Source organism: Mastacembelus armatus, chromosome 18 (assembly GCF_900324485.2).
Source record: "Mastacembelus armatus chromosome 18, fMasArm1.2, whole genome shotgun sequence".
NCBI classification, from domain to species: Eukaryota; Metazoa; Chordata; class Actinopteri; order Synbranchiformes; family Mastacembelidae; genus Mastacembelus; species Mastacembelus armatus.
This window is the reverse complement of record NC_046650.1, coordinates 13,305,190-13,329,420: the sequence shown is the minus strand read 5'-3', so window position 1 is coordinate 13,329,420 and position 24,231 is coordinate 13,305,190. Positions and strand designations below refer to the sequence as shown.

At 40.5% G+C, this 24,231-nt stretch overlaps 1 protein-coding gene across 1 annotated transcript in view; it reads left to right on the top strand.

Moving 5' to 3' along the window:
• LOC113125440 (zeta-sarcoglycan-like) overlaps window positions 1–23,312 on the top strand; it is a 28,719-nt gene extending 5,407 nt beyond the window's left edge. Inside the window, exons 2-8 of the mRNA XM_026298901.2 lie at window positions 1,145–1,339; window positions 4,669–4,770; window positions 12,682–12,769; window positions 13,848–13,970; window positions 14,390–14,462; window positions 22,286–22,409; window positions 23,083–23,312. Of these exons, the coding sequence (XP_026154686.1) occupies window positions 1,145–1,339; window positions 4,669–4,770; window positions 12,682–12,769; window positions 13,848–13,970; window positions 14,390–14,462; window positions 22,286–22,409; window positions 23,083–23,274 (897 nt within the window). The 3' untranslated portion in view covers window positions 23,275–23,312. The remainder of the gene's footprint in view (window positions 1–1,144; window positions 1,340–4,668; window positions 4,771–12,681; window positions 12,770–13,847; window positions 13,971–14,389; window positions 14,463–22,285; window positions 22,410–23,082) is intronic.
• The last annotated feature ends 919 nt before the right edge of the window (window positions 23,313–24,231 follow it).

Here is a 24,231-nt window from a genome sequence, read left to right as displayed (position 1 = left end):
ATATCACATTTTCACATCTAAGGACTGTAATTTTTATTAAAGTCAAGGACTGACTGTTCCATGGCAACCATCTCCAGCTGTTTCACATTCCCCACTAAACCTTAGTGTGCACAGCACGTGAAATATTCTCCTGTGAAAGGTCGATGGGCAGTAACATTATAAAGAGTTCAGCCCGAGCGGAGCAGTAAACAGGACGGCTGCAGGAAGCTGTCACTCATGGTGACTTTCTCTCTAAGCAGTTTGACAAAATGTCAACAAGCAATTAGCAGTGAAAACAAAGCGGCGACATGCTATTAAATTCATACAAATTAATTTTCATTCCACATAAATACAGGTACATAAATACAAGCAGAAATGTCAAGCACTTCGCTGTCCAGTAGTACAACTTACATTAATCACAATGATTAGTCTGTTAGCATTTAGATTTGGCTGCACATTTTTTTTTGTTTATTGACTTTAAAAAGTGTAAATATGCTGTTCAAGAGCTTTTCCACCTCTGGGCCAGCTATTCCCACAACTGATCGCTAACTTCTAATCGATAAATCTTGACTGATGATCCTCCTTTCCGACAGTGGAATGAGTCTCAGCACCTTTTGGCTTTTTCTTTTGTTTTCAGAATGGGGACTCTGATTTGGTATCTCTTTTAATAAAACAAAGTCACCCTAATAACCTGTCTGTTATGCAGCCAACTTGATGAATTAGGCTGCTGGTTGTTCAATTTCTAAAGGTATGAAGACCCAGTGTACCCACGTATGTCATCACAAAGGTTGGAAAACAATGAAAACTACTTACAATCCTCAAACAACACTGCAACTTGCACTCAAAAATTGATTTAAAAATCAGTGCCTAGTATACCACGGACTGAAGAAATCCCTTCTCACTCCATTAAATTACAATGCATGGATGTTTCAGGCTCTAGTAATCCCACAGTTTACATTCTTCCCAGGTTTTCACCTTTTCTGCTTTATGTAGTAGCAGCACTTTTCAAAAACTGTAAAGTCACACAGCCATGCCTCAGCCCAGAGTCATTTGCAGTGGTGCTTGCAAGGTAACAACCACTCACAATATGTGATCGCTTCAATGGAGTGAATATATCCTTGACAGGCAGCTAACATAAAGGCTCCTGTGTGTGTTTGTTTTTCAGATTACCCAGGAGCAGTTTATCCTCGCATCCCAGTCCCTGCACCTCCAGCGACCAGGCTGTGATGCCGTGTACCCAGTGGGTCTGTACGGCTGGAGGAAAAGATGCCTCTATTTCTTCCTGCTGCTGCTCCTGGTCACCATGATAGTTAATTTGGCCCTCACTGTCTGGATCATAAAGGTCATGAATTTCTCAGTGGTAAGTACAGCACAGCATTTTAACATTAACTGTTCAGATTATCGCTCTCTCGCTGCTGGTACTGACAACTAGGCTTTCCTGGAAAAAGATGTGTTTTCCATCCAGAAAATATTCCATTTTAAATGATGTAAAACCAAACGTGTGACAAGCCTGGAGCTGGTGAATGTTTGACATCTTTGCTTGATAAATGAGCAATGAATTTAATTACAAATATTTTGGATGATTAATTTTTCTCAATTGACAATTCATTACTCAAAGGGGCAAGAGGTGCACAAAAAAGGGCACACACACACAAACTGATGGATAACACTGTGCCAAATGATTCACTACAGAAATCTCTCTGTTATGCTGATTGCAAATTGCAGGGAAGGTTATGAAGGATTATCATTCTGCTAATTCCTTAAATATTAAAAAGGGATTGAAGTCAAACTAAAATATCAGGTCAGAAAATTAAAACAGTAGCAGACACTGAACAATATAACAAAGACTTGAAATGTTCACAGAATGATGGAAATAATAATATATATGATATAAGAATATAAATGTAACAGACATCACCTCTCGTGTTGTGTGCTTTGTAGACTCTATATTTGATAAAGAATTAGAAAAGACTTGGCGGCAGGACCGGCTGACACACACGTGTTAATCTTAGATCAAAAACAAACAGGCAGATGCTGTGGGCTCCTGTGACATTTTCAGGGACAATACACACAATTTACCATTTTGTCAACAAACTCTTGATGGCAGCCCCCCCCCCCTTCCCAAACCCCCATGTGACGGATGCGTCCCAAGATTGTTGCTATCACTCCTCGACTCCTTCGCCTCGCATCAGTCTGTGTCATGAGTAAAAGACCTTATCAGTGCTGTTGGTGTGGTTCCAGAAAATCTAGTCTGCTGCTCGCAATCTTTCAGGGCTTTGCAGGCTCAATAAGGAAACGCACACCACACTACACCCTATTTTACCAGTATTATGGTCCTTTGGAACAACTATTCTATGTCCTGATGACCAAAACTAAAGGAGTTATGGGAAATATTATCAAAAAGGCATATAACAGCATGTCAAAAAGGAAGTGAAAAGCAACGGCGAGCTGTAAAGCCAAAAGTCTCTTGAGTAGAAGAAAACTCATAAGAGGCAGAAAAGTCAAAATTGGAAAAAGTCTCCATCTGCCCCGGGTTATTTTCTCAGGCTTAAGAATGCTCCACTTGAGACATTACACAGCTGTTTTACAGGCTGAGAAGGGTCCTCCATGACTAGTAAACTGTATGTCCAAAAATCAGTAGAGATGTCCTTGAAATTACTTTCATACTGGTAGCTTAAAAAAGACGCCTGGCTAAGAAATCCCTGATCCAGATCACAGTACAAATAAAAGGATTATGTCCTTTAAAATTAATGGAAATGTTTTGTAGGATTCTGAGATACGATGGATAAAGAATGTGACGGCATACTGTTTTTATTTTTTTCCATCTTTGTTGGCAGAGTACATTTAATAAGGACAGCTGGGTGTGTTTGTGAAAGATGACTTGTTCATTCTCAACCTGAGCTATTTCCAGTTTTGTCTGGATTATTGGGTGATGTATTAAACGGGCATCGACACCATCTTTGACAACTCGCCCTCTGCACCGGATTCAAAAGCAGCAAACAGGAGTCTGGTTAGATGGCAGACCCACAACTCACCAGCCTCTGCCTGCTTGTTAGGGAAAGCAGAATAAGTTTGGGTGCTGTTTTTGGTGCTACACTTTTCTTTAAACCTCACAGAACAGACTCTTCCAGTTGTCATTTTTCCCCCTGAGAAACTCCACCTGTGTCGGTTCATTTCTTTCTTTCACTGACGCTGATGGGCTCATCTGCACCATCGGCATGTCAGGCCTGGAACATGCTGCTGTTTGTCCTGCTCAGCTAACTGACTGCACCGTGCACTCAACTCTTCACACCCGCTGCATCACCACCACTTTCAGCACAGCACTGACTTTAAAGTCAGGCTGTAACTATCCAAAGATTTCCACACAGCCCCACCCACCATCTTCGCTCCCCTAGCTTTGTCCTCCTCTCTGTCCCCAGTCCTGCCTTTCTACCATGTGCGACAGAGGTCTCCTGGCTGCACTCAGCCTCTATAATTTACTACCTCCATCCATTTGTGCTGCCAGTGCCGTAGACACATCCTTTCATACACATCCTCACAAAGCTGCCCTTAACCTTCACTTTGCTTATTATATGAAGACATAACCTTTTCCAGTTTCTCCTGAAATATCTATCACCAGGATCAGGCCAGGAGTAAGTGTGACATGAGCAATATGCCGTAAAGCTGCAGAATGATGCCTCATTTTAGACAATCATCTATTTCCTTAATGTGATATATTTTCTGTTGGATAAACTGTTCTAAACCAATGGACTGTTACCTACGGAGCAACAGGCAGGCAGCCTGTTCTGAACTGCATTTGTGAAATTAGTCAAATTTGTAAACGACAAGTCCTCCATCACTGGAAAGACTGATTTTAAAAGTTCCTCATACCAGTTCTGAACTGGGAAGACTGGTTTCCAGTATTATGTATAGACTGAAACCAGAAACATTCCTCTGAGAACCTTTACTTGCTTTTACTTCTAATAATATTACAGTTTATTTAATGGAGCTGAGTTTGTGTGTCATCTGTCAGTGAATGAACTACTTGTTGTTTTTGTGTAGATGTAATCTGTGTCTATTAGAAAATCTATATCTTAATTAGATTTCCTTAATAAATGAATCTTAACAATAAGAGACCAGAGACTGTTTTGTTACTGGAAACTGAGCTGGAACCAAATTAATTAACTTGTTTTCATTATTCTGCTGTTGTCTGATGCTGTTTGTCCTGCCTGTATATCATTCTCACAGCCTTAACTATGAAAACTTCTGCCTACTACAATTACCATTACTACTACCACTAATAACACTAATTATAATAAAGCTCACATCAGTGCCAATCATGTAAAGCCATATGACTATTGGATACTTTTTTATGGCCATTTTCAGTCTCAACATTCACATCCACAGCTGCCACATTAGTCTGGCTCTCCTCAGTCTGCCTCCCACTGCATGCAGCCTGTCACCCTGACACGGCTGAGTCTCTGTGTCATTGTCACCTTGGTGTCATGTCCCACTCCTTACCTGTCACTCAGCCCTGCTGTCTGTCCAGCAGCCCGTCTGCCAGGCAGCAGGTCCTGCTCTATCCAAAGCAGTTCAGTGACAGCAGGATTCAGGTCTTGTGGCGTTTGTGGAGCTATAATCCTTTGACTCAAATCAGGAAAATCAGCACTGCCCACTACAACATCACTGACGGTCATGAATATCTTTCAGGATGGAATGGGAAACCTCCAGTTAAAAAAGGATGGGATGCACCTGGAAGGCATATCCGAGTTCCTCCTGCCTCTCTACGTTAATGAGATCCAGTCCAGAAAGGTAGGTTGCTCCTTTTACTCTGCTCACCACTTTGATAACAGTTCAATAACAACATGGGCCAACTTCCCACTTAGCTCTTACTTGATGACACTTCGATATTCCCTTATATTTGTGCCTGGAAAGGAGAGATTAGTTGTTTGCTCTCTGTATGGTGCTCTCTTCCTCATTTCCTGTCATTCTACAACAGTGCAATATCAGAGCCTCCCATCAGCAGGAGATGGGTAATAGCTTGCCTCTCGACTCCTCTAAGGCCACATACAACCCTACAGGAGATTACAGACAATTACAGGGGGACCAGAGTTCCCCCACTGGATTTCCAATCAAGCCCACACGATAAATTCCCATCTCCTACTTCCTCTCTCCCTTTCCTTCGCTTTGATGTTTAGCAGATTAACCAACACAGCTCCAGTGCTAAGTTGATCCAAATTTCCTTCTCCCACACGAATCACAGACGCTCAGTTGGATCATCCCCTTTTTCAGTGATTAGGCATGGTGCAGAAAGCAATTTCAAGCACTGGAAGCTGGGTTTCTATGTAAATTTGATTATTGCTGGTTGATGATGGAGGAAACGGCACAACAGTGAGTACAATTTGCTGCAGCAGCTCAGGAAACAACATGGAATAGCCCACTCTTGCTCTTTTATGTTCTGGTTGGAGCTAAACGTTGATTTAAATATAACACTCAGGCTCTGTGCTTCTGAAGATCATAGCTGTGTCTGCCCAAGCCGAACATGGGATAATGCCAGTATTTCATTACCCGGAGCAATACCACCTGCAGACATTTTTACTGTCTTGTTTTACAGACAGGCAGTGTAGTTGCCCCCTTATCTACTGGCACCAGAGATATTTGCAGGACAAAAACCTCTGTGGGTCACTCGATATTTCTCACCTGAGGAAATATGTCAAGCACTGTGAGAGCAGGGATTATGGTTATCCAATGAGTTTACACCAAAGTGCACAGTGCTGTTCAGTCAGATAACCACTACTGATCAATAAGCCATTACCACAAACAGCAGTGAACTCTGTCGTACACCGGAGATATCTTGAAGTTAAATGTAGTATGTTTTTCATGTTCAAAGTCCAAGCTGCTATAGAGGCAAGTACAGTAGCTGAACTCAAAGTAGCTTCAGTTTTACTTCTCATGGATCAGTCGTTGCTTTGAATCCTCATCAATGGCTGCTGCCATAATCTGCAAATACCAAGTGGAAACAGCTCCTGCAGTATTTTTGGCAGTAAATCTGGTAACTGGCAGCAAATTACAGGCCAAGCAGCCTCTGAAATCAGAGCTTTCAGTAGCATGTGGAGAAATGAGAACTTTACACAGACGGTTTACATCAGTGCCAATTTGTTCTAACTTAGAAATAACTCGACAAATGTGGTTTACTTGTTTTTTTCCCAGAGGCCACACTTTATCTGAATGGACATGTCTGTAGTTAGGATGTATGCCTAATACTAACCCATTTACATTTCATAGACAGACGCTTAATAAATATAAGAAAGAAAAGATGCCTCTAATTGCACAACTGAAATACAGTCAACAGCCTGAAGCTTAAAAACTATATGTGATATCTGGTCATGGACTGGTTAATAAATAAATAAATAAATAGGGTTTTTTTTTAAAAATTTCCCAGCAGCAGCAGGCATCTGTTTTCAAAAGAAAAAAAAAAACCCATTGTACACCAGCAGCCCAGTCTCCAAACAGCAGGCAGACAAAGTAAAGGACTAGCTGGTGAACATAATTGAGAGTTTAGCAGCTTCAGAGCAAGATGTTTCTCTTGGGGGTAGGAGGAGACCCAAACAGATTCAAAAAGAAAGCGAAACACAACTCCAAAGAATACTAATGCTATTTTATGTCTCTGTTTACCCCGAACGGTCCACCATCAACTTTATAAAGTGATAATATTTCAGTGTTGTGTTCCTGCTTGTCGTGCTGCCACATAGTGGACAACATAAATAAATAAATAAATAAAAATCAATGACTGTAGGTTTAACTCTCAGAATTATAAACACATTTTTCAGTCAGCACTGGTGCTTCATTTCTTCATACATACAAGAACTTTAACTAAATAAAAGTCAACAAAATGATATATTTTTTATTCTAATCAGAGAGTAAACGAGACTACAGATCTGAGCAGAAACCCACTGTCACTTTTCCACAGCTGACAGTCTGACACTCACTGATATGGACCCATATTTAAAACCTAGAGTGTTAGGAATTAGTAGTCAGTCCTAGTAAACTGCACAGTGACACTGAAAAATTACTCTTATTCCAAATACCATAATGGTTTTTTAATTAATGATATCACCCAAGCATACTTTGTACTTCAGAGACTTTTTGCAGTTTTATATAATTCACAGTGTTTCCCCACAGTGTGGTAACAAAGTACGGGCTCCAGCTCCTTAGTGCTGAGCAGTGCAGTGTGTAAACCCAGGCAGGTAGACCTGCTTCTCCAAACATCTGATTTGGCACCAGCCATGGCAGGTGAAAAGTTGTCTTCAAATTTGAGTCTTTTGTTCCTTTCACATCAGAAATTAGGAGTACTGTGTGACACTGACTGAAACTGTAATTTAGACTCAATTTTATGGTTGTTCTGAATTTGTTGGACTCGTTTTGCAGCAGCATTCGGTTATACCTGCACTGGGTTTCTGCTAAAAGTGACAGGTGGATGGATGGATGGGTGGAATTCTCTTTTTAATTGCCGTCTTCTGCCCCGGGGGCTTCCCCAATGCATGTCAATCCATCAGTCCATCAGTCCATCCATTTGTCGGCTTTTTCAGATGCCACCTCACATGAACATTTGAATTGTCATGGCGAAAAATTCTACTTCTGCTTTAATTCAACATCTACTAAGACCAACATTTTTCCACAGGCCAAACGCACTATCAAATATTTGAAATCCAGTTTACACTTGAAATTTCAAGCATTTGATTGCCACACTACAGCTCCAATTACACCTGTGAAAGACACAATGCTGCTATAATTTCAGGCATGTGAAATCACTTTGATGCTTGAAATTTCACCGGTCTGAAAGCGATAAAGCGACTGTAATTTCAGCCTTTTTGAAATCTGTCACACTTGAAATTCCACCTGCCAGATGAACGCTGCATTTCAATTTCAAGTGTTTGTGAAACCAAATGTTTGAGCAGGCGATTCTTACCCCTGTCACTCTCCTCACACACAAACATCAAAAAGGGTGGATTAAATACAGTGTTTTTATTCAAATACATATGTTGTCAGCAGAACATGATGCTTTCTGGCAATTGGTCGAACAATAAAAGTGTTATCTTCAGACACTCTAGTCACGTTTTACATTTCTGTCCAACTGCTGTTCAGTTTTCACTTTTCAATTTATAATGTTTCACCACTGAGCCACTAAGTGTGGAGTTTATATGTGAATCCATAACAACAACTGGTTAAATTAAAGACGATGATTCAATTTTTATGTTGACGAACGTCATATATCATCTTATCCAGCTAATGTATCGTTTGGATTCCCTGCGTAGTTTGGATTCAAATAGTGGAAAGGAGTTCGCAAAGGAGAGAAGTTTTGCGTTTAGTGATTTATCTTGGAATAGCTCGTTTTTCACATGCATTAGGGTAATAACATCTGCTTCTGCTTAAGGACAACAGAGGTCAGATGAAATTGGATGAGGAGCAGTGATATGTTTTAGCAGAGTGGCCAGCCCACTTCGATTTGTTGTTTTTAGTGTTTTTCAATATGACGTATGTGAATTTCAATCATAGCCTGTCGAGCCGCAAGTAAATTATTTATCTTAAAAACTACATGATTTCAGCGATTGGGGTCTCCTCTCTGCTTAAACGTGCTCAGAGGGAAGAAAAATCAGCTGCAGTGTTTATGCTGCAGCCTTGGCATGTGATTCCATTACACATGTTTAAGGTCTATTGATTCCATCCATAGGTGGACATACAGTGAAGCAGAAAGTCTGGGACCTCAGTGTGAAGAAGCTATAGCTGTGGTCTCTGGTTCTTCAGTAAAATTATTCTGTGGCTTTTCTGTGTTAATCTGCAGCTCCAGCTTCTAGTAACACCGCTCACTGAAATCTCATCAAGGATGAAACTGCAGAGGTCAGACTTGACTATAGCACTGCCTCTGGACATGCAGGCTGTTACCATACATTATTTAGTTTAAAAAAAAGAATAGAAAACTTTTCAAAATCATATTAAACACATGCTAATTTTTAAAAAACACCTGCAACGAACATTAAATGTAAGTTGGTATAAATTTGTCGCAATAAGAGGAATTGACCACTTGTGATTAACAAGTCTTAAGGCAGCAAACAGCAATCTGTCATTGATATTATAAATCCAGTGAAAGTGCTCTTTGCCTTGAATGTATTGTTTACCTCGGTCCAAAAACAATGAGGCGACAGTGCCCAGATAGAGTTAATCAAATCTCTGTTGTTCAGACTGCTGGCTCTCGTTATTGTCTCCAGGGACCCTGACTGATCTATAAATAGCATCGGATGCAGGTGTATCTTTATTGGAGTGAGACCTCTCCCTCACCCAGTCTTACCTACCTGCATCAATTCTAAATTCAAGTCTGCTGTGAAGAGCTGAAACCCGCCAATTGTTTGACTGTTTAAAATCAAAGCTTTTTGGAGCAAACTGCGGCGCCGCCTCAAACATCTGAGCAGCCTTTAAACTGAGTCTGCTAGAACCAATTTAATTTGGCCAACAGTACTACACAGAAATACAGGGCCCTGTTAATTTGAAAAATATTAAATATGCCTGCAAACATGTTCCAAAACAGCCTGTACCCTGTCTGCAAAATGTGATATTCGAATGAGGAAATTAAGACTTAATAAGCATACCTTTTCAACTTGTGACATGTTTTCTTCATTACGTTTTTTTGATCAGCTCCGTATGCAAATTAGCTTTGAGCACACAACCAAATATAATTAAAATTTAAATATAAAATATTTGACTAGGATTATAGTTAAGCCCTGAGTAGCATTCTTTAAAGGTCTGCATCTTATTTTACACTCGCTCACAGAAAGATAGTGGCATCATGTAAAGCTGCTTTGTTTCTAAATAGATTCATCGAAGCCGTGTGCTCTGCTCTTGTTTTTGGCTGGGATGTTTTTCATTGTATGCGGGGAAGCATCCTTTGCCTTACAGCAGCCATAGTCATTTTTCAGTCTGACGGATTCCAGTGCATCCAAGACAACTGCCTCCATTTCTGCTCACCCACTCTGATCTGCACTTGACCTTCCTCAACAGGCACAGTGACTAAAAAGTCTTTTATGTGATCAAAAATTGTGCGGCAGCGTCTCAGTCATGGCCCCTCAGGAAACAGTTCACGACCTATAAACGCTTTAAAGGGATACTTCAACTCAAGAACTCAGATTTCTTCGCGATGCTGTCCTTCCTGGAGAACTTGTTCATGATGCGCATTTATATTAGAAAGAAGCAAGCAGGGAATGAAAATCCACTGAATGACCTCTGCAAAGTTACACGCCACACGAACTTGAGATAATCTGCTACAGCCTGATGCCTCTTTTGGGAAACCATGAAGTTAATCAGACCTTTTAGACTCACAGCATCATTATTAGCTCGAGATGTGAAATGATAAATGAACTTTTATACTTTTAACATGAAGTGAACACAGCGGAGCATTTAGCAGTTAAAGACTGTCTTGATTTCCCAGAGGTCAGTGGAGACCAATACTTGTGTAAAGGAGGGTGAATTACTTTTATTCAATGACCAGAATTATTTATCATTAAAGCCCTTTACCGTATCGTCCAGTTCTAAACCTGCAGTGCAAACAATCACCAGGCTTCTCTTCACAAATAAACACAAATGATTTTCACTGTGAAACTTTCTTAGGCTGAACCGTGATCGTCATTACACAGCTAAGTTAAAACACCATCACCCCTGTGATTCACATAAGCTTATACAGACAGTATGTTCACACGTTAACAATAAAGCAAGAACACTCAAATATCAATGCACATTAAGCACAACCAGAGATCTCAAAAAGCCTCCAGATACACATTAAGCAGACTGCATGTCCACCAACAGCTGTATACAGCTGTATACCAGAGGACGGTCCATGGACCCAGCACCAGTATCTGAGAGCAACAACTCAAGGACCTGACGGTACAAATACGTACCACAGACTGTAAAGATGGACGATGCACACCTCCCTGGAAGTGAAGTCACCAGCTGGCTGCTCATAAACCCCAGCTTCCCCATATTAGAACACAGACCATGAGCCAAACAAAAAAAATGGAGATTTCTGTCATTTTAGGCAAATATTTTGTGTAAAAGAGGGTTTTTTAATTATGTATTTGAATGCTTGACACTTTTGATTGCCAGTGTGATGCCAGGGCTCCACAGTCCTGCACTACTGCACAGTCTGGCTGCAAACTGCATCACACTGGCAACATGGCAGCCCTGGATCCACAATCCGCTGGCTTCACTTTTGCATAGTTGGAGAAAGTGGCGATGTGTCCTAAAATGTTAATTCACAGTCTGTGGTGTGGACACGTCCTTAAGAAATGAATATGTAAACTAGTTTATTCTCATTGTTTCTAATATTATTGGAAACAACATGAACACTGGTATACAGTGTATGAACACTGAAAGAAACTAAAAATCGAAGCCCTCAACTAAAAACATCCAAAAACACTGAAATCACCATTAAACCTTTTAGAGATCACACAGTGCAGGTGCAAGTGAACAGCTTCAAAGTGATCTAGAGGATTTTGGTCTTACCTGCTGTTGCTTCTCTTGTTTTCCAGCATTTTTGCAGAAAGACTCCACTGAGGCTGTTTTGAGTCTGGCGTCAACAGCTGACACCCGAAGCTTTTTTATGTTCTTTATAATGTGAGCGGAGTTTGCAGGTTGCAACATGTGTCCTTCATGTGATCTCAGTCATGGCCCAAACCACCTGCAGTCCTGTGAGGATGATCCACGTCTGGGAGTTCAACCCAACCGCAAGTTTTAACTTCACTCATGTAGTAATACACCAGAATACACCAGTTCAACCTGTGGGGTGAAGACCACGTATACCTGGACTGGTGCACTGCATGGTGCACACGCGCAGTAGTCTCTCCTAGGTGAGGCAGTGAATGTCCGGAGTTTGATCGGTTTTTGCAAAGTGTGACATACTCCATTACAAGAAGCTGCCAATTCACTTAGTCTTCTCCCACTTCCACCCTCCTCTGAGATGGTATCTTCCAGCTTCTGATGGGCTGAACGCACCTGATCCAGGTAAGCAGCTCTAAGGTAGAGCAGGGATGGCAGGAAAACATGGAGGAGCTAGTTGCCCAAGCCCTGGTCCATAATGTGAGCTGCTCATCCTTGGAACAACTACTACAATATGTGTCACACACTAATATTCAGTATAAATAATACTCATCCATGCTCCACCAGCGTCCGATTATCTGCAGAGGAAAACAAAAATGGCAAATAAATGTATGACTTTTTTTTTTTTTTTTTTTTTACAGTTCACTGATTTTTGTCAAATGAGGTGAAACAGTTGCATGGAGTCACAGCCTTCTCAACATGAACACACACATGAACACACACACACACACACACACACAATCATCATCATCATCATTCAAATGCAAAAAGCAAAACTTCCAGAAAGCAGAACAGGTCCAGAGGTAAATTGTCTGCAGAGAAGAGACAGAGACACCTCGACCAGTCACACAGAGTGAAAACATGCGACTTTTTAACAAAGCCGGGGAGGAAAATAGAGGAAGGAAATAGAAGCAACTCTTAAAACCAAAAATATTCTTTAATTGTTTTGGTCAGTAGTTTAAAAAAGAAGAAAACAGGAGAAGTGGGTTTCACATACAGTGAAACTGAAGCCATGACATATTCCTATCTCTTGTCTTTCTCCCTGTGTCTCATTCCCGTCCCCATTCATGCTTCCCCTAGGACAGCTTGCTGGTCTTACGGTCAGAGAAGAACGTAACGCTGAATGCTAGAAATGACCAAGGCCAGCTGACCGGCCAGCTCACAGTGGGTGAGTGTCCATGTCCTCCTTTCACGTCTGCATCACCACTTGCTGTGGGAAACACCTGTCAAACGTGGCCTGCAGCTGGTTTAAACCATTTTCTATGTACAAGTTATTAAAAACTGGTTTTAAACTCATCTTGGCTGTAAATCGCCAGATGATGCTTATTTTATTAATGACTTTAATCAAGATTAGAGCAATGATTCGTCTGTAAAGTCCCTATGGTTTCTTCCTTTAATGTACTTATTGAAAGGGCAACGGATCCTTCTTATTATCATCAAGTTTGACCATCAGTCAGTTCAAATTACTAAAGTCATTTACATGATTAATGACCACTGGAAAGCAAATGACCTGTTCATTAACATTAATAGCTATTGATCTTAGCCAGCATAAGTTGAGCGTTGATGCTGATTTGACAAGACTAGTGATATGACACTTTTTGGTCATGCTTGACCTTCCACAGAAAATTAGTGCCTGCTTTTGGAGAAAGCACATTTTGTCTGAAATTAGATGAAACTTGGTGAGAATAATTAAATTCCCCCGAGCCGTCAGAGCCTGTGGATGAATGGAGGAGAGAGGGAGAAAGCGAGACGTTAAGTTTCTGCATGCACATCTGGAAAAAACACTGAAGTCTGGAGAGCAGGAATTAATATTCCTTACCAGCGGAACAGATTACTGATTTGTCTCCATTCACTGTGAAACCATGGCAGATCCAGCTTTGTTGGGCGTCTTGTATTTGCAGAGCAAGCACTTCCCAAAGTTTTTCAGCACGCTGATAGTCCTTCATGGCCAAACATAGTTTCCCAAAGCTGATTTGCAAAGCACATAAGTCAACCTCTATCTGACAGCCCCATTTACAAAAAGAGCGTTATTGCTAGTATTGCAGACTGATAAAACCTTTTAAATGGAAATCTTTTCTGTAATGGTTTTCAATTATCATACTAAAATATATATTGAGCCACAGAAAAATACTAAATATTGCCTTTGCTAATGGCCAGGTCTTGCAGTTTGATTTTCAGGCTCCCCACCAACAGTGTTTAGCTTTTTGGTGAAAGCCAGAAGCTCCAGCATGTCTGTCTGTCTGCAGGACCTGAGGCTGTGGAGGCCCAGTGCCAGAGGCTGGAGGTGAGGAGCAGAGACAGAGGACGGCTGCTGTTCACTGCAGATGAAGAGGAGATCGTGATGACCACAGAAAAGTTCACTGTCACAGGTGAAATGTACTATATAGTAATGCTATATAATGAGCACTTCTCTGGATGTTCACAGCCTGAAGGTTTAAAAGCAGCATTTGAATTCATGTTAATTTGTTCTCATGAATCCTGTGGCTGGGCCTTTTACATCACATACAAAACCAGAGTCCTCTGGCAGTGGGAAGAGGGTGTTTGTCTTAGTTAGTTTATCCAGTGTTTGACAGCTTTTACGCCAGCTTAAACAAACTGAACCAAACAGGCAAACATTTTAGAGTTTGTTTGGACCTAACCTAGCACTTTGGGTGTGTAAGCACAGACATTATTGATACTGCTGTAGGCACATTTTTGCCAGTTCCAAAAAAGTATTGCCGTCCGATATCAACCCTTAGTAAACATATTCTTGGCTGTTCGTTCTGTGGATTATACATTTTATTGGCAGGCACAGAAGGCGCCGTGTTCGGACATTCAGTAGAAACGCCACTGATCCAGGCAAGGGCTTCTGAAGACTTGAAGTAAGTTCATATTCATCGACTTTACAGAAATTCATTAAAGGTTAATGTCACATATTCATATCCTGTTGACTAAAAATGAAGATCTTTAAATAATGATGATAAATGTTCCATGGCATTTCAAAGTTTATGCCTGTGCTGGGAAAAAAAAAAAAAAAAAAGAGGGGGTGAGAACCTTTACTCACCAGTATCATTATCCTCAAGCACCCCCTTGTAAACTCAAGCATCCTCTTTGGCTCATTATCACACAAATATAAAAGTAGATTTGACCATTACATTAATTTCACAGCCCAGGGGTGAGCTAATTTATTAGTTATCTCTATAGTGGTCCAGAATTGATTAAAGCATCGAGAGTGTGGACGGTTGAGATGTGTATTAGACTCGTACACTCACACTGCACTGTGCCTGAGGCTCTGAGCCTGGTGTCAGTCCATTAACGAGCTATAACGAGTGGGGTTTGTTGTCCACCTTACTGGTCCTGAAGGGAGGGCTGGGATCAAAGTTGGCAGAAAAAGCAGTGTTCTGGCAGCTAATTCCTCCAGAGTGAGGGGAATACTGATGAGGTTCACTTTAAAGCCAGCATACACACACACACACACACACACACACACACACACACACACACACACACACACACACACACACTCACAGAGCTCAGGGGTGACCATCTGCAATGTGGCCTAAATCTTAATGAGAGGCAACAGGGCAAGAGCCACTGGAAAAACACGAAAGCAGCAACATGACGTTTACTTGAGCAGGATTCAGATTTTCTCCTGAAAATACACATATTCAATCAAAGATATTTAATTTAAACAATGTCACAGTCTATTTTCAAAAATCTATTATTGCTGCAGGCTGTTTTTCTGCTGCTTCCTTCAGTAACGAATTACTAAAATATTTCAAACTGTCACGACTTTACATCAATACTCCTTTTACTTAAACTGAATTTATTTTCCAATCCATGGCAAAGACATTATTTTGGGGGGAACACAGTAGTGTTTTAAAAATCAAAATGAAGAAAAGTCAACCATGTGCACACGACATAAATTTCAGCCCAAGAAGACTTTTGTTTTGTTATTTTTTATTCTTAGAGTATATTTATAGACGAATTGTTTTGTGGGCAAAGTAAAAAGCAACTGTTGCTATAAAGAATCTCGTGTCCCGAAAAACAATATTGTCGTCTGTTAAAACCACCATAACAAGATTTTATCCAGTTCAAATGAAAATATTACATTTCACCCGCAAATAACCACAACCACATTTCACTTAGTTAAGTTATTGGGATGCAAATAGTTTGTTTTTACTCTTTTATGTTTCAGATTTTTATGAAATGAGTTTTTTATTGTAAGGTAAGAAATCAAAGTTTGGAGGTGTGCATATGATTTATAGTCATGAGCCTGTAAATCGTGACCATAAAGCAGACTAGGCTCTAATACATCACTTTCACATTCATCTGGTTGAGAATGGACAAAATGGCACAGTGGATCAGTATCAATTTTTCTCACAGAAGTGCTGTCAACAACAGCAATTTCAGACTATTTCCATTGCTTTTTGATGTGTACAAACAATGAATGTCTTGCAGGAGAGACTGTCTGAAAATGCACCCTACTACCCCCCCCCATTTAAACCACCCTGCACCTCCTCCCCTCTCCGTTACAGCCGGCGTTTCTCTCCATTACATCCGGCTTTTCTCTCCACCTCCGACTGTGGCTGTTTGGAACTACAAACATTTTTCCTTCCAACATGGTTGGACACTTTGTATGAACACGTTTCTGGCCTAACACAGCACTCAGACTGAGTCGCCACAGAAAAGGTGACATTGCCAAAGGGTGGAAAATATAAATCTGCCAACTGATGGTTCCAGAGCAGGCACTTTTTCCATTATAAAGCCAGACAGTGAATTATGAACGTGTATAGACTGCTGATTGATTACACATGTGTAAATCTAATTTATCATCTCATGCGATGACATCTCACTGTATAATTAGTGTGACAGGTACAAAAAAAGCTCTTTTAAAAATTCTTAGACACTCACAGAACCATATAACATGTAGTCTGTCACTATTAGTTTCACTTTATTACATTAGACGGACCACAGCTGATTCAAGGTTCAGAGATCCTGCATGTTGTTAAGCAAACATGCAGGTTTCATTGGCTTATGGTAGAACTGTAATATGTATTTAGATTTTGCATTGTTTTTATGTTTGGCTCTGCAATTTCCTCCACCTCCCTGAAAATCTGACAAGTTAAAGCATCTTTGCACACCACTCACCACCTGTCAGGAAACCTCTCCGGATGATAAAGATCTGGCTTGGCTCGTGTCCACGTCGTCCTTCTTTTTCTCTTTAAAGTAGGATCGCTCTCTTTGTGCCATTTTCTTTCTCTGCAAGCCAGCGGTAACCTGGGAGAAGAACAGAGCAGAGGCAAAATCAAATAAGCCCACCTGAGATCTTCCTCCTTTTTTAAAGCACCTGTTCCTGTTCCTGAGAGAGTTGTCTGTGTGCCCTGGAACACAATCTTCATTTTGCCATTATTGTACTATTGAATATACACTCGAATGATTCCACTGCTATGTATATATTATGTGTCATTTAAAAAAGATTTAAACCTAACTTATGTACTTCGCTGTCACTTCTGTATTTGCTGCAACCCTGTCTTGTAGGTGCACTGTGGATTTGTGAAGTGAGGGTGGTGGACAGGTTCATATCTTCACTGTGTTCGTCTGCACAAAAACAACTGAATGACAGCGAAGACGTATTTATGGATATACTGAGAAAACCAGAAAATATTTAAAAATCTATTATTTAGTTTCAAACTTGACATTTTTCATTATTTACTGTTCATATTTATCTGAGTAGGTGTAAGATACTGTCAGTTTTGTTAACACAAGGTGAAATATGAAACACAACAGAGCAATAAAAGTGTTATTGCACTTACCCCAAATACCAAATGTATTGATATCAAAATGCCCACAAATGTAAAGCAAAGGGACAAAAAAAGTTCAGATCAAAAATTTAGATACAAAACTTGCCCCTATAATTAACAGTTACCCTTTAAATGAACTATATTAACTGATCCACACACTAGTTTAACAGAGCCCAATGCATCATCTTCATATGTGAAGTTTTGTCCCAGGAACCAAAACCCCCAAATATTTAGCTGACAATGATAAAATACAGAGAAACAGAGCAGATGCTTCGGTGGATTCGTTGGTACTTTTACTTGAAAAATGACTTGTGAATAATTCAAGCTTCTGCTGAGGAGCAATCAGGGAGAGAGACCATGACGTTGATGACTCTGAGACAAGAGGAGTGCAGTTATAAAGCAGATACAGTCCTCCAGAAGAGATATGTCAGCTTGTCATTGCCCTGTTTGCAGCCCATGGCTTCATTACCTTTAGCTGTAGCTGCTGATCAGCGCCTTCATCTCACAGTGACTCTTGTAGTTCTGGTTCAGTCTCAAAATACTCTCTGGTGCTGAATTTGAGGTTAGAGATCAAAATAATTACAGAAAATTTGTCTTTGAGGGTTGACTCCCCAGCAAGCTACCCACTCAGTTTGATAATCACAGCAGCATCCAACCAGAAATTACAGACATAAATATTAAAATATTTCTGTCAATTACATAGTCAAATCATTCTGCATCTCAGTTTGGAGTATGGTTTCCTGATTCCTGATGTACGTATCCTAAACCTGTTAGAAAAAACATGGAAACTGGGGGATAAATGCAGTGACATTAGTCTTTGTAACGTGGGTTTGCAGAATGAAGGATTCACTGTGATACTTCTGTTACTTTGTTTAAATTCAGAGCGACTCTATCAGTCCTCTTGACATCTGTATAGGACTGATGTAGATGGATGTCTGATCAGTATCCACAAGAAGTCTCTGCTTTGATGCACACTGGGATCTGTACTGACACAAGTCTGACATTCAGAAGCAAAAGAGACCCAATAGGATTTGAAGGCTCAGAGGTTTCTTACAGTGCAGACATCACATGATGCAATTCTAGACCCAGCATTGGAGAGCAGGAAAACAGCTCTTTATTTTATTTTCTGTCTAACTTTCTGCTACTAGACCTCTCCTCACCTTCAGGTTTAAAGTCTGTTTGCAGAGCGGCCAGCCACGTACTCCTCTCTGGTTGATCCGAGCAGCTTTCAGGACACTCGGCTGTAGCTGTGTCCGCATAAGAGTGACAGGTTCATTAAGAAGATAAAGGCAGAAGAGAACAACTCGTCATGGTCCTCTTTAGCTCTGTCCAGACTTTTCTACCATCAGTTAGGTGTGAGTGAGATGTAGTGTAGCAGGAGTCTTTTCTTTTTTTTTTTGGTTTTGATTGCAGAAGAGAAATATAGTGCTAAGGTCTTATTTGGCTGGACAGCAGAGAACACAGAGACACTGAAAGCTTTTATGTTTTAAGTTTGATGCACGTAGTTTTTGAGTGATCTTGCCTGCAGCATTTGTTTTTACACATTTACAGTTATTTTTTTATTGTATGTTGTGTTTAGATCTGTCTGAGCCCTAAGCTTCTCTAAGCTTCTCCTGCCTGCGAGATTATTGTCTGTGAGGGGAAATTAAAGCTACATTGAAGTTGATATCATATTTTTCTACTCATCACGTCTTACCTCTGCTTTGGTTATTGTCATGGTCACAGGTTGTCATTTGTCATTTTGAGTGGTTTTTTACCAGTACTCCCTGTACTGTGACAGGACGTAGATTAAAAATGTAATAATATGGTATATACAGTCCATCACAGACTTGATTTATGTGACCATACCTGCAAATTATATGGTCTGAGGGTTTAATTTATGACTGAGTCTGTTCCCAGAGCTGCAGAGAACATGAAGAGTTCTATGTTGATGTGGTTGTATTTGATTCGGTGCCGTCTATGATGTGTGCTTTGTGGGTATTTGGCTCTGTCAGAGGTGTTTGTGATACTTAGACGATGAATTGGTTGTTTGCAGCTGAGATAAGTCTGGGATGTTTTGATCCTTTTTTTTTTTTAAAATTAGCATCTAGCACTTTTTTCTTCTGTGGTAGTTTTGGAAAGTTTTTTTTATGCTCTGTGATATGTCAGCCAGATTTTGAGAGCCGCCTTAATTATCGGGACCAAAACTAGTTATAGAGAAAAGACTAAAAAGTCCAACTAATGCTGTTATTGGTCTGTAAAGTCCATAGAAACACTGTATGTCAGAGTGACCTATAAAGATAAACTTTACTTTCACCTTTGGAATCTCCTCACAAACACGGTATTTACAGCGACTGTAACACTGTGACATCAGTCTCAGCCATGAGCACATATAGCCCAGCTCTTTCCTCCTTAGCTCTGCGATACACTGACCTTTCTGTGGATGGAAAGGTCATCCTGAACGCAGCAAGAAGCCAGAAGTGGGTCAGATTTCCCAGAGAGTGGGAGAGGCTGTGGAGCGCAGCCTTCCTGACTGTAAATACCACAAACAGCCGCTAATATTTTACAAAAACATGTCTTCACTTTGTCATGTCTCATTGATTATAGAAAATCTATAATACAAATAAACACTTTCCCTGCACTCTGTGATCTGAGCAGACATATTGCAATTAAAGGAGCTTCTTTTCAGCCTCTATAGGATTTAGTAACATCCAAAAAAAAAACTTACCATAGGCTGCTCCTTACTCTTTCCATCCCAGCCTCCAGTCCAAAGCCTGCGTTAGCTGACTAGCAGTTTGATAATCCAGTGAAAACACTCTGGTTACTGTTAATGTGACAGAAAGCATTAACATTACACAAGCAGAAATTACTCCCAGGTGAAAATATTAATTCATGCAAATGTACAATTATAACTATGTTAGGTTGTTAATGGTACTAAAAAAATATCACATCATGTGGTTGCCCAAACCAAGTCTTGCTCAGTGTAACAGAGGTGGGGCCCATGGTCCTGCTATGTGTCCATGTTTGGACTTTTAGCTGCAGAGAGCTCCTCAATGGCTGGCTCTAAAAACTTCTTATAACCTTTCCCAGGTGGCAGGCGCAGCTAATTTACAGACCGTACTTTGACAACAGAGAGTAGAGACACTGGAATAACAACAGAGCTGTAAATATCAGACTGTTATGGTGTGTGTGTGTGTGTGTGTGGGGGGGGGGGGTATAGCCTAGAGACACCACATCCTGCCCCATTTCTGCTTTATTTACCGGACAATGTGTAAAATCTTAGTTAATGTAACTTTAAAGGCATATATTTCAAATGATATGCCATGAATAGTAATGGTTACTGGACAGCACTAAGGTAAAGTGTGGCTGCATACTGCTCTTAGAGCCTCACAAACTAGACCATAAACATTCTGCACATGAAATTGGAAATAGTCTGAGATGGTTATAAAACCCTGGCACTTTTTAAATTTAATTTAATTCATTTAGTGCTTTATTTTGGACTGTGCCTGAAACAAGCACTCTTGAAAATTGAGCAATTTGTCTTGCGGCTGAATTGCCGTGTGCATGCGTGCATGCAGCAGGTGATGATAAAAGTGTTTTGAATGAAGTGAAAATAACATGCACTCATCACACATCACTAATTTCTTACTGCACAGCTCAATGCCGAGTGTTTTAAATGGGTCTTTTAATGACGCTTCTATCCGAGCCATGGATAATCAGTGGATGCTTGAGAAATACTTACTGAAGCGTGTGAAGCTGAGGAGCTCACTAATGGTCAGCTGGGGTTCAAGAGCAGAAATGGTATGATACATTGCTGTGGGAGATGACCAGGGATGTTTTTTACAATAAATAGTTAAAACGTACTTGGTCCATTTTCATAATTACAATCTTTGCACCTATCCACAATAAAAAAAACAAACAAATGCTTATAAAAAACAATATGTAGGATGGATTAAGTCAAAACTCAAACATGAAAATGAATAACAGCTTTCAGGAAGAAAAAAAAGGAGCAGCAGATGAGCAAGGAAAACAGAGCAGACATATTCTCTATTTTTACAGGTCAGATCTTCTCCACACTGAGTCTACTGAAAGCTGATTTAAAGTCAAAGAGGCTTTTCGAATGCAGATGAAATTCATTTGCTTGCCCCCCCCCCCCCTGCCTCCTTTATTCCTCGCTACCATATAATCCGAAATGTGTGTCACTTTCAGAGGTTATGGAGATTGAAGCGATTTCAAGACGGCTCCTTAAAGTCTTCCATTTAAAATTCATTGAAAACAGATTTGGGGAAGATGGTGGAGAAAATCTATTCGAAACGGTTATGAGTTGTGGAAACAAATTCTACACTGATTGGCACTCACACTTATCTTTCCCCATGTAAATAAATAATCCATGGGCGGGAAATGCAAATTACATTAGCCTCATGGCTGCAGAAGGTCAGAACCAGCTGATACAATTATGGTCTGTTTAAGAGCCATACTGGAACATAATGAGAAGAGCCACTTAAACATGACATGCAGCTTTCATTTCCACAGGTGGAAAAGTTGTTGGCATAACTAAGACCCAAAATATATTAATGCAACAGGAGTCAGGCAACAGAAACATCAATAAGCTGGTTTTTTTTTAAGGTTTTGACTTAATTTTTAAAATGCCTCACTGCCCTGGGTCTGTTATGAAACAAATACGATTAGATTCCCTCAGCTTGCCCTAAACAAGTAATTAGACAGGGACATTTATAAACTATGAACTGAATAACAATCCATTCAACCAACTTAACCTTGAACCTCAGCTATTAAATTATAAGTTTTTAAAAGGTAAAGTTTTAATAATGCGAACATCCTGAAAAAAAAGACTAAAATCAATAAGTTCATCCGCTAAATCTCTGAGGTTGTGCTTTTTTTTTTTTTTTCCCCTTTCTTGTTAGGCTGGAGTCTCCAACACGGGCCTTGACCATGGAGGCCCCCAGGGGGGTTGAAGTAAGCACTGCCAAAGGCCCGCTGAAGGTCAGTGGTCGGAAGGACCTACTGCTGGAGTCCACAGAGGGAGAGGTGAGGACAATAAGAAGATATACTGGGAGTTACAAGTTTCCTTTTCATGGCCCTTTATTATTATTAATATTATATTATTATATAGTCTATATCTGTGCTAGCAGCTGTGAGGTCGCAGTGGTACTTTGAGCTAAATGGTAAATGCTGATATTCACCCTCTCAGTTTAGTGTCATCATGCTAACATTTACTAATTAGTAGTGAAGACAAGGCTGACGGGCATGGCATTGGTAGGCTAATTTGGTAAGTAACCAGGTAGTTTTGGATGCAATTAAATTTTGACCTGGTGATGGCACTAATGACAAGTCAGGGGATCAGCTATCTCATCATATTTCAGGTTAGGGCAGACATAAATGCATCCAACACTTGCTAAAGGTGCAAATGTGGTGGGGGAAGTGACTGACATTGCCCTCACCCTCCACCCCCCACCACGGCTAAAACAACACACAGTTTTTCCTAATAAGGGATTTAATAGAGAAATGGAGTTTCTCCTTCACTGCTTATCCTAACTCACCAGATCACAGTGCTGCTGTATTTCACCCTGCCTGTCACATTGAATTTACTGATTGCACCACAGTCATTTATCAGTGTGAGTTGGTAATGCATCACTTGAGGGCACCTGTGGCGATGTTATTTGAATGACTTCCAGCGTGTCTCTGATGTTTTTACTCCCAGATTCTTTTAGATGCCAACACCGTTCAGCTGGGGAGCCTCCCGCTTGGCACCTACACGTCGTCTCCCAGTCAGGCCTCCCAGGAACAGGCTGTATTTGAGGTGTGTGTCTGCCCCAGCGGCAAGATCTACCTCTCCCCTGCAGAGAGCAGCTCCACCTGCCAGGTCATGAGCAACATCTGCCTCTGGAGCTGACCTGTCAGGGATGGGTGACATGTTTAACATCTGCTCAAGAGCCGCTGAGCTTGAGAGTGGAACTCACCGCTGCAGAGATGGAGCTCAAACTCTTCACTGTGTGAGCTGACTTCAGATTAGTACAGAAGCACCGGGGGGGTGTTACCTGCAGTGGTCTGGACTGAGTCTGGACTGTCGCACCACTGACAGTGTCTGAGGAACGGTGGTCAGAACAGCTCTCTGAAATCAGGAATATCACATGTATAAACAAAAATGTTTTCACTACCTTATAGTAAAGTCAGAGGACAAAACCTTTATTTTTCTACTCCAGGTTGTTGTAGGCATGCACTGACTGTGTTTTCAGGATTAAGAAAGAGCAAGAGAAAAAACACAGGTGCCTTCATCTTTGAAAGAACTTGCATAGAATCTGTCTGTGTGCAATCAGAGCCAAATGTTTCTGACGTTGTGATGATAAAATGTGAAGTAAGCACAATTAAGTGTTTTCACCCCCCCCCCCCCCCAAAAAAAATCCCAGAGGTTTGATTATTTTGAGAATTTTAAATAGATATTTTTGTTTTTGCTCCCACTGTGTTCGGGGCTGTTTTCATTTGAAATTAAAACATTTCTATGTGCCACATGCTGTATTTGAAATTTTGAAATTTAACTGATAAAGATGAGTGAAACTCCACGTTAAGGTAACTGCCTTTTCTTGATGCTGACATTATAGCAAGAGAAGATTAGCTGAGAAAACCTCACAAGAAGCTACATTTAGAAGCAGTTCTATAGCTTTTGGTTGTATAAGCTCTTCAACATGGACAAGAAGCTTTAAAATTAGTCAGCAATGTCCATATCATGTGATATCAACAAAGGTCTCACAAACAATAGCTACATGAGACTTTTAGTAAGTTCTTTACCTCTGCTTCCAAAAGTTGAGGTTGCAATGCTTATCATTCACCTCAAGTTTGAAGAAAATGTTCT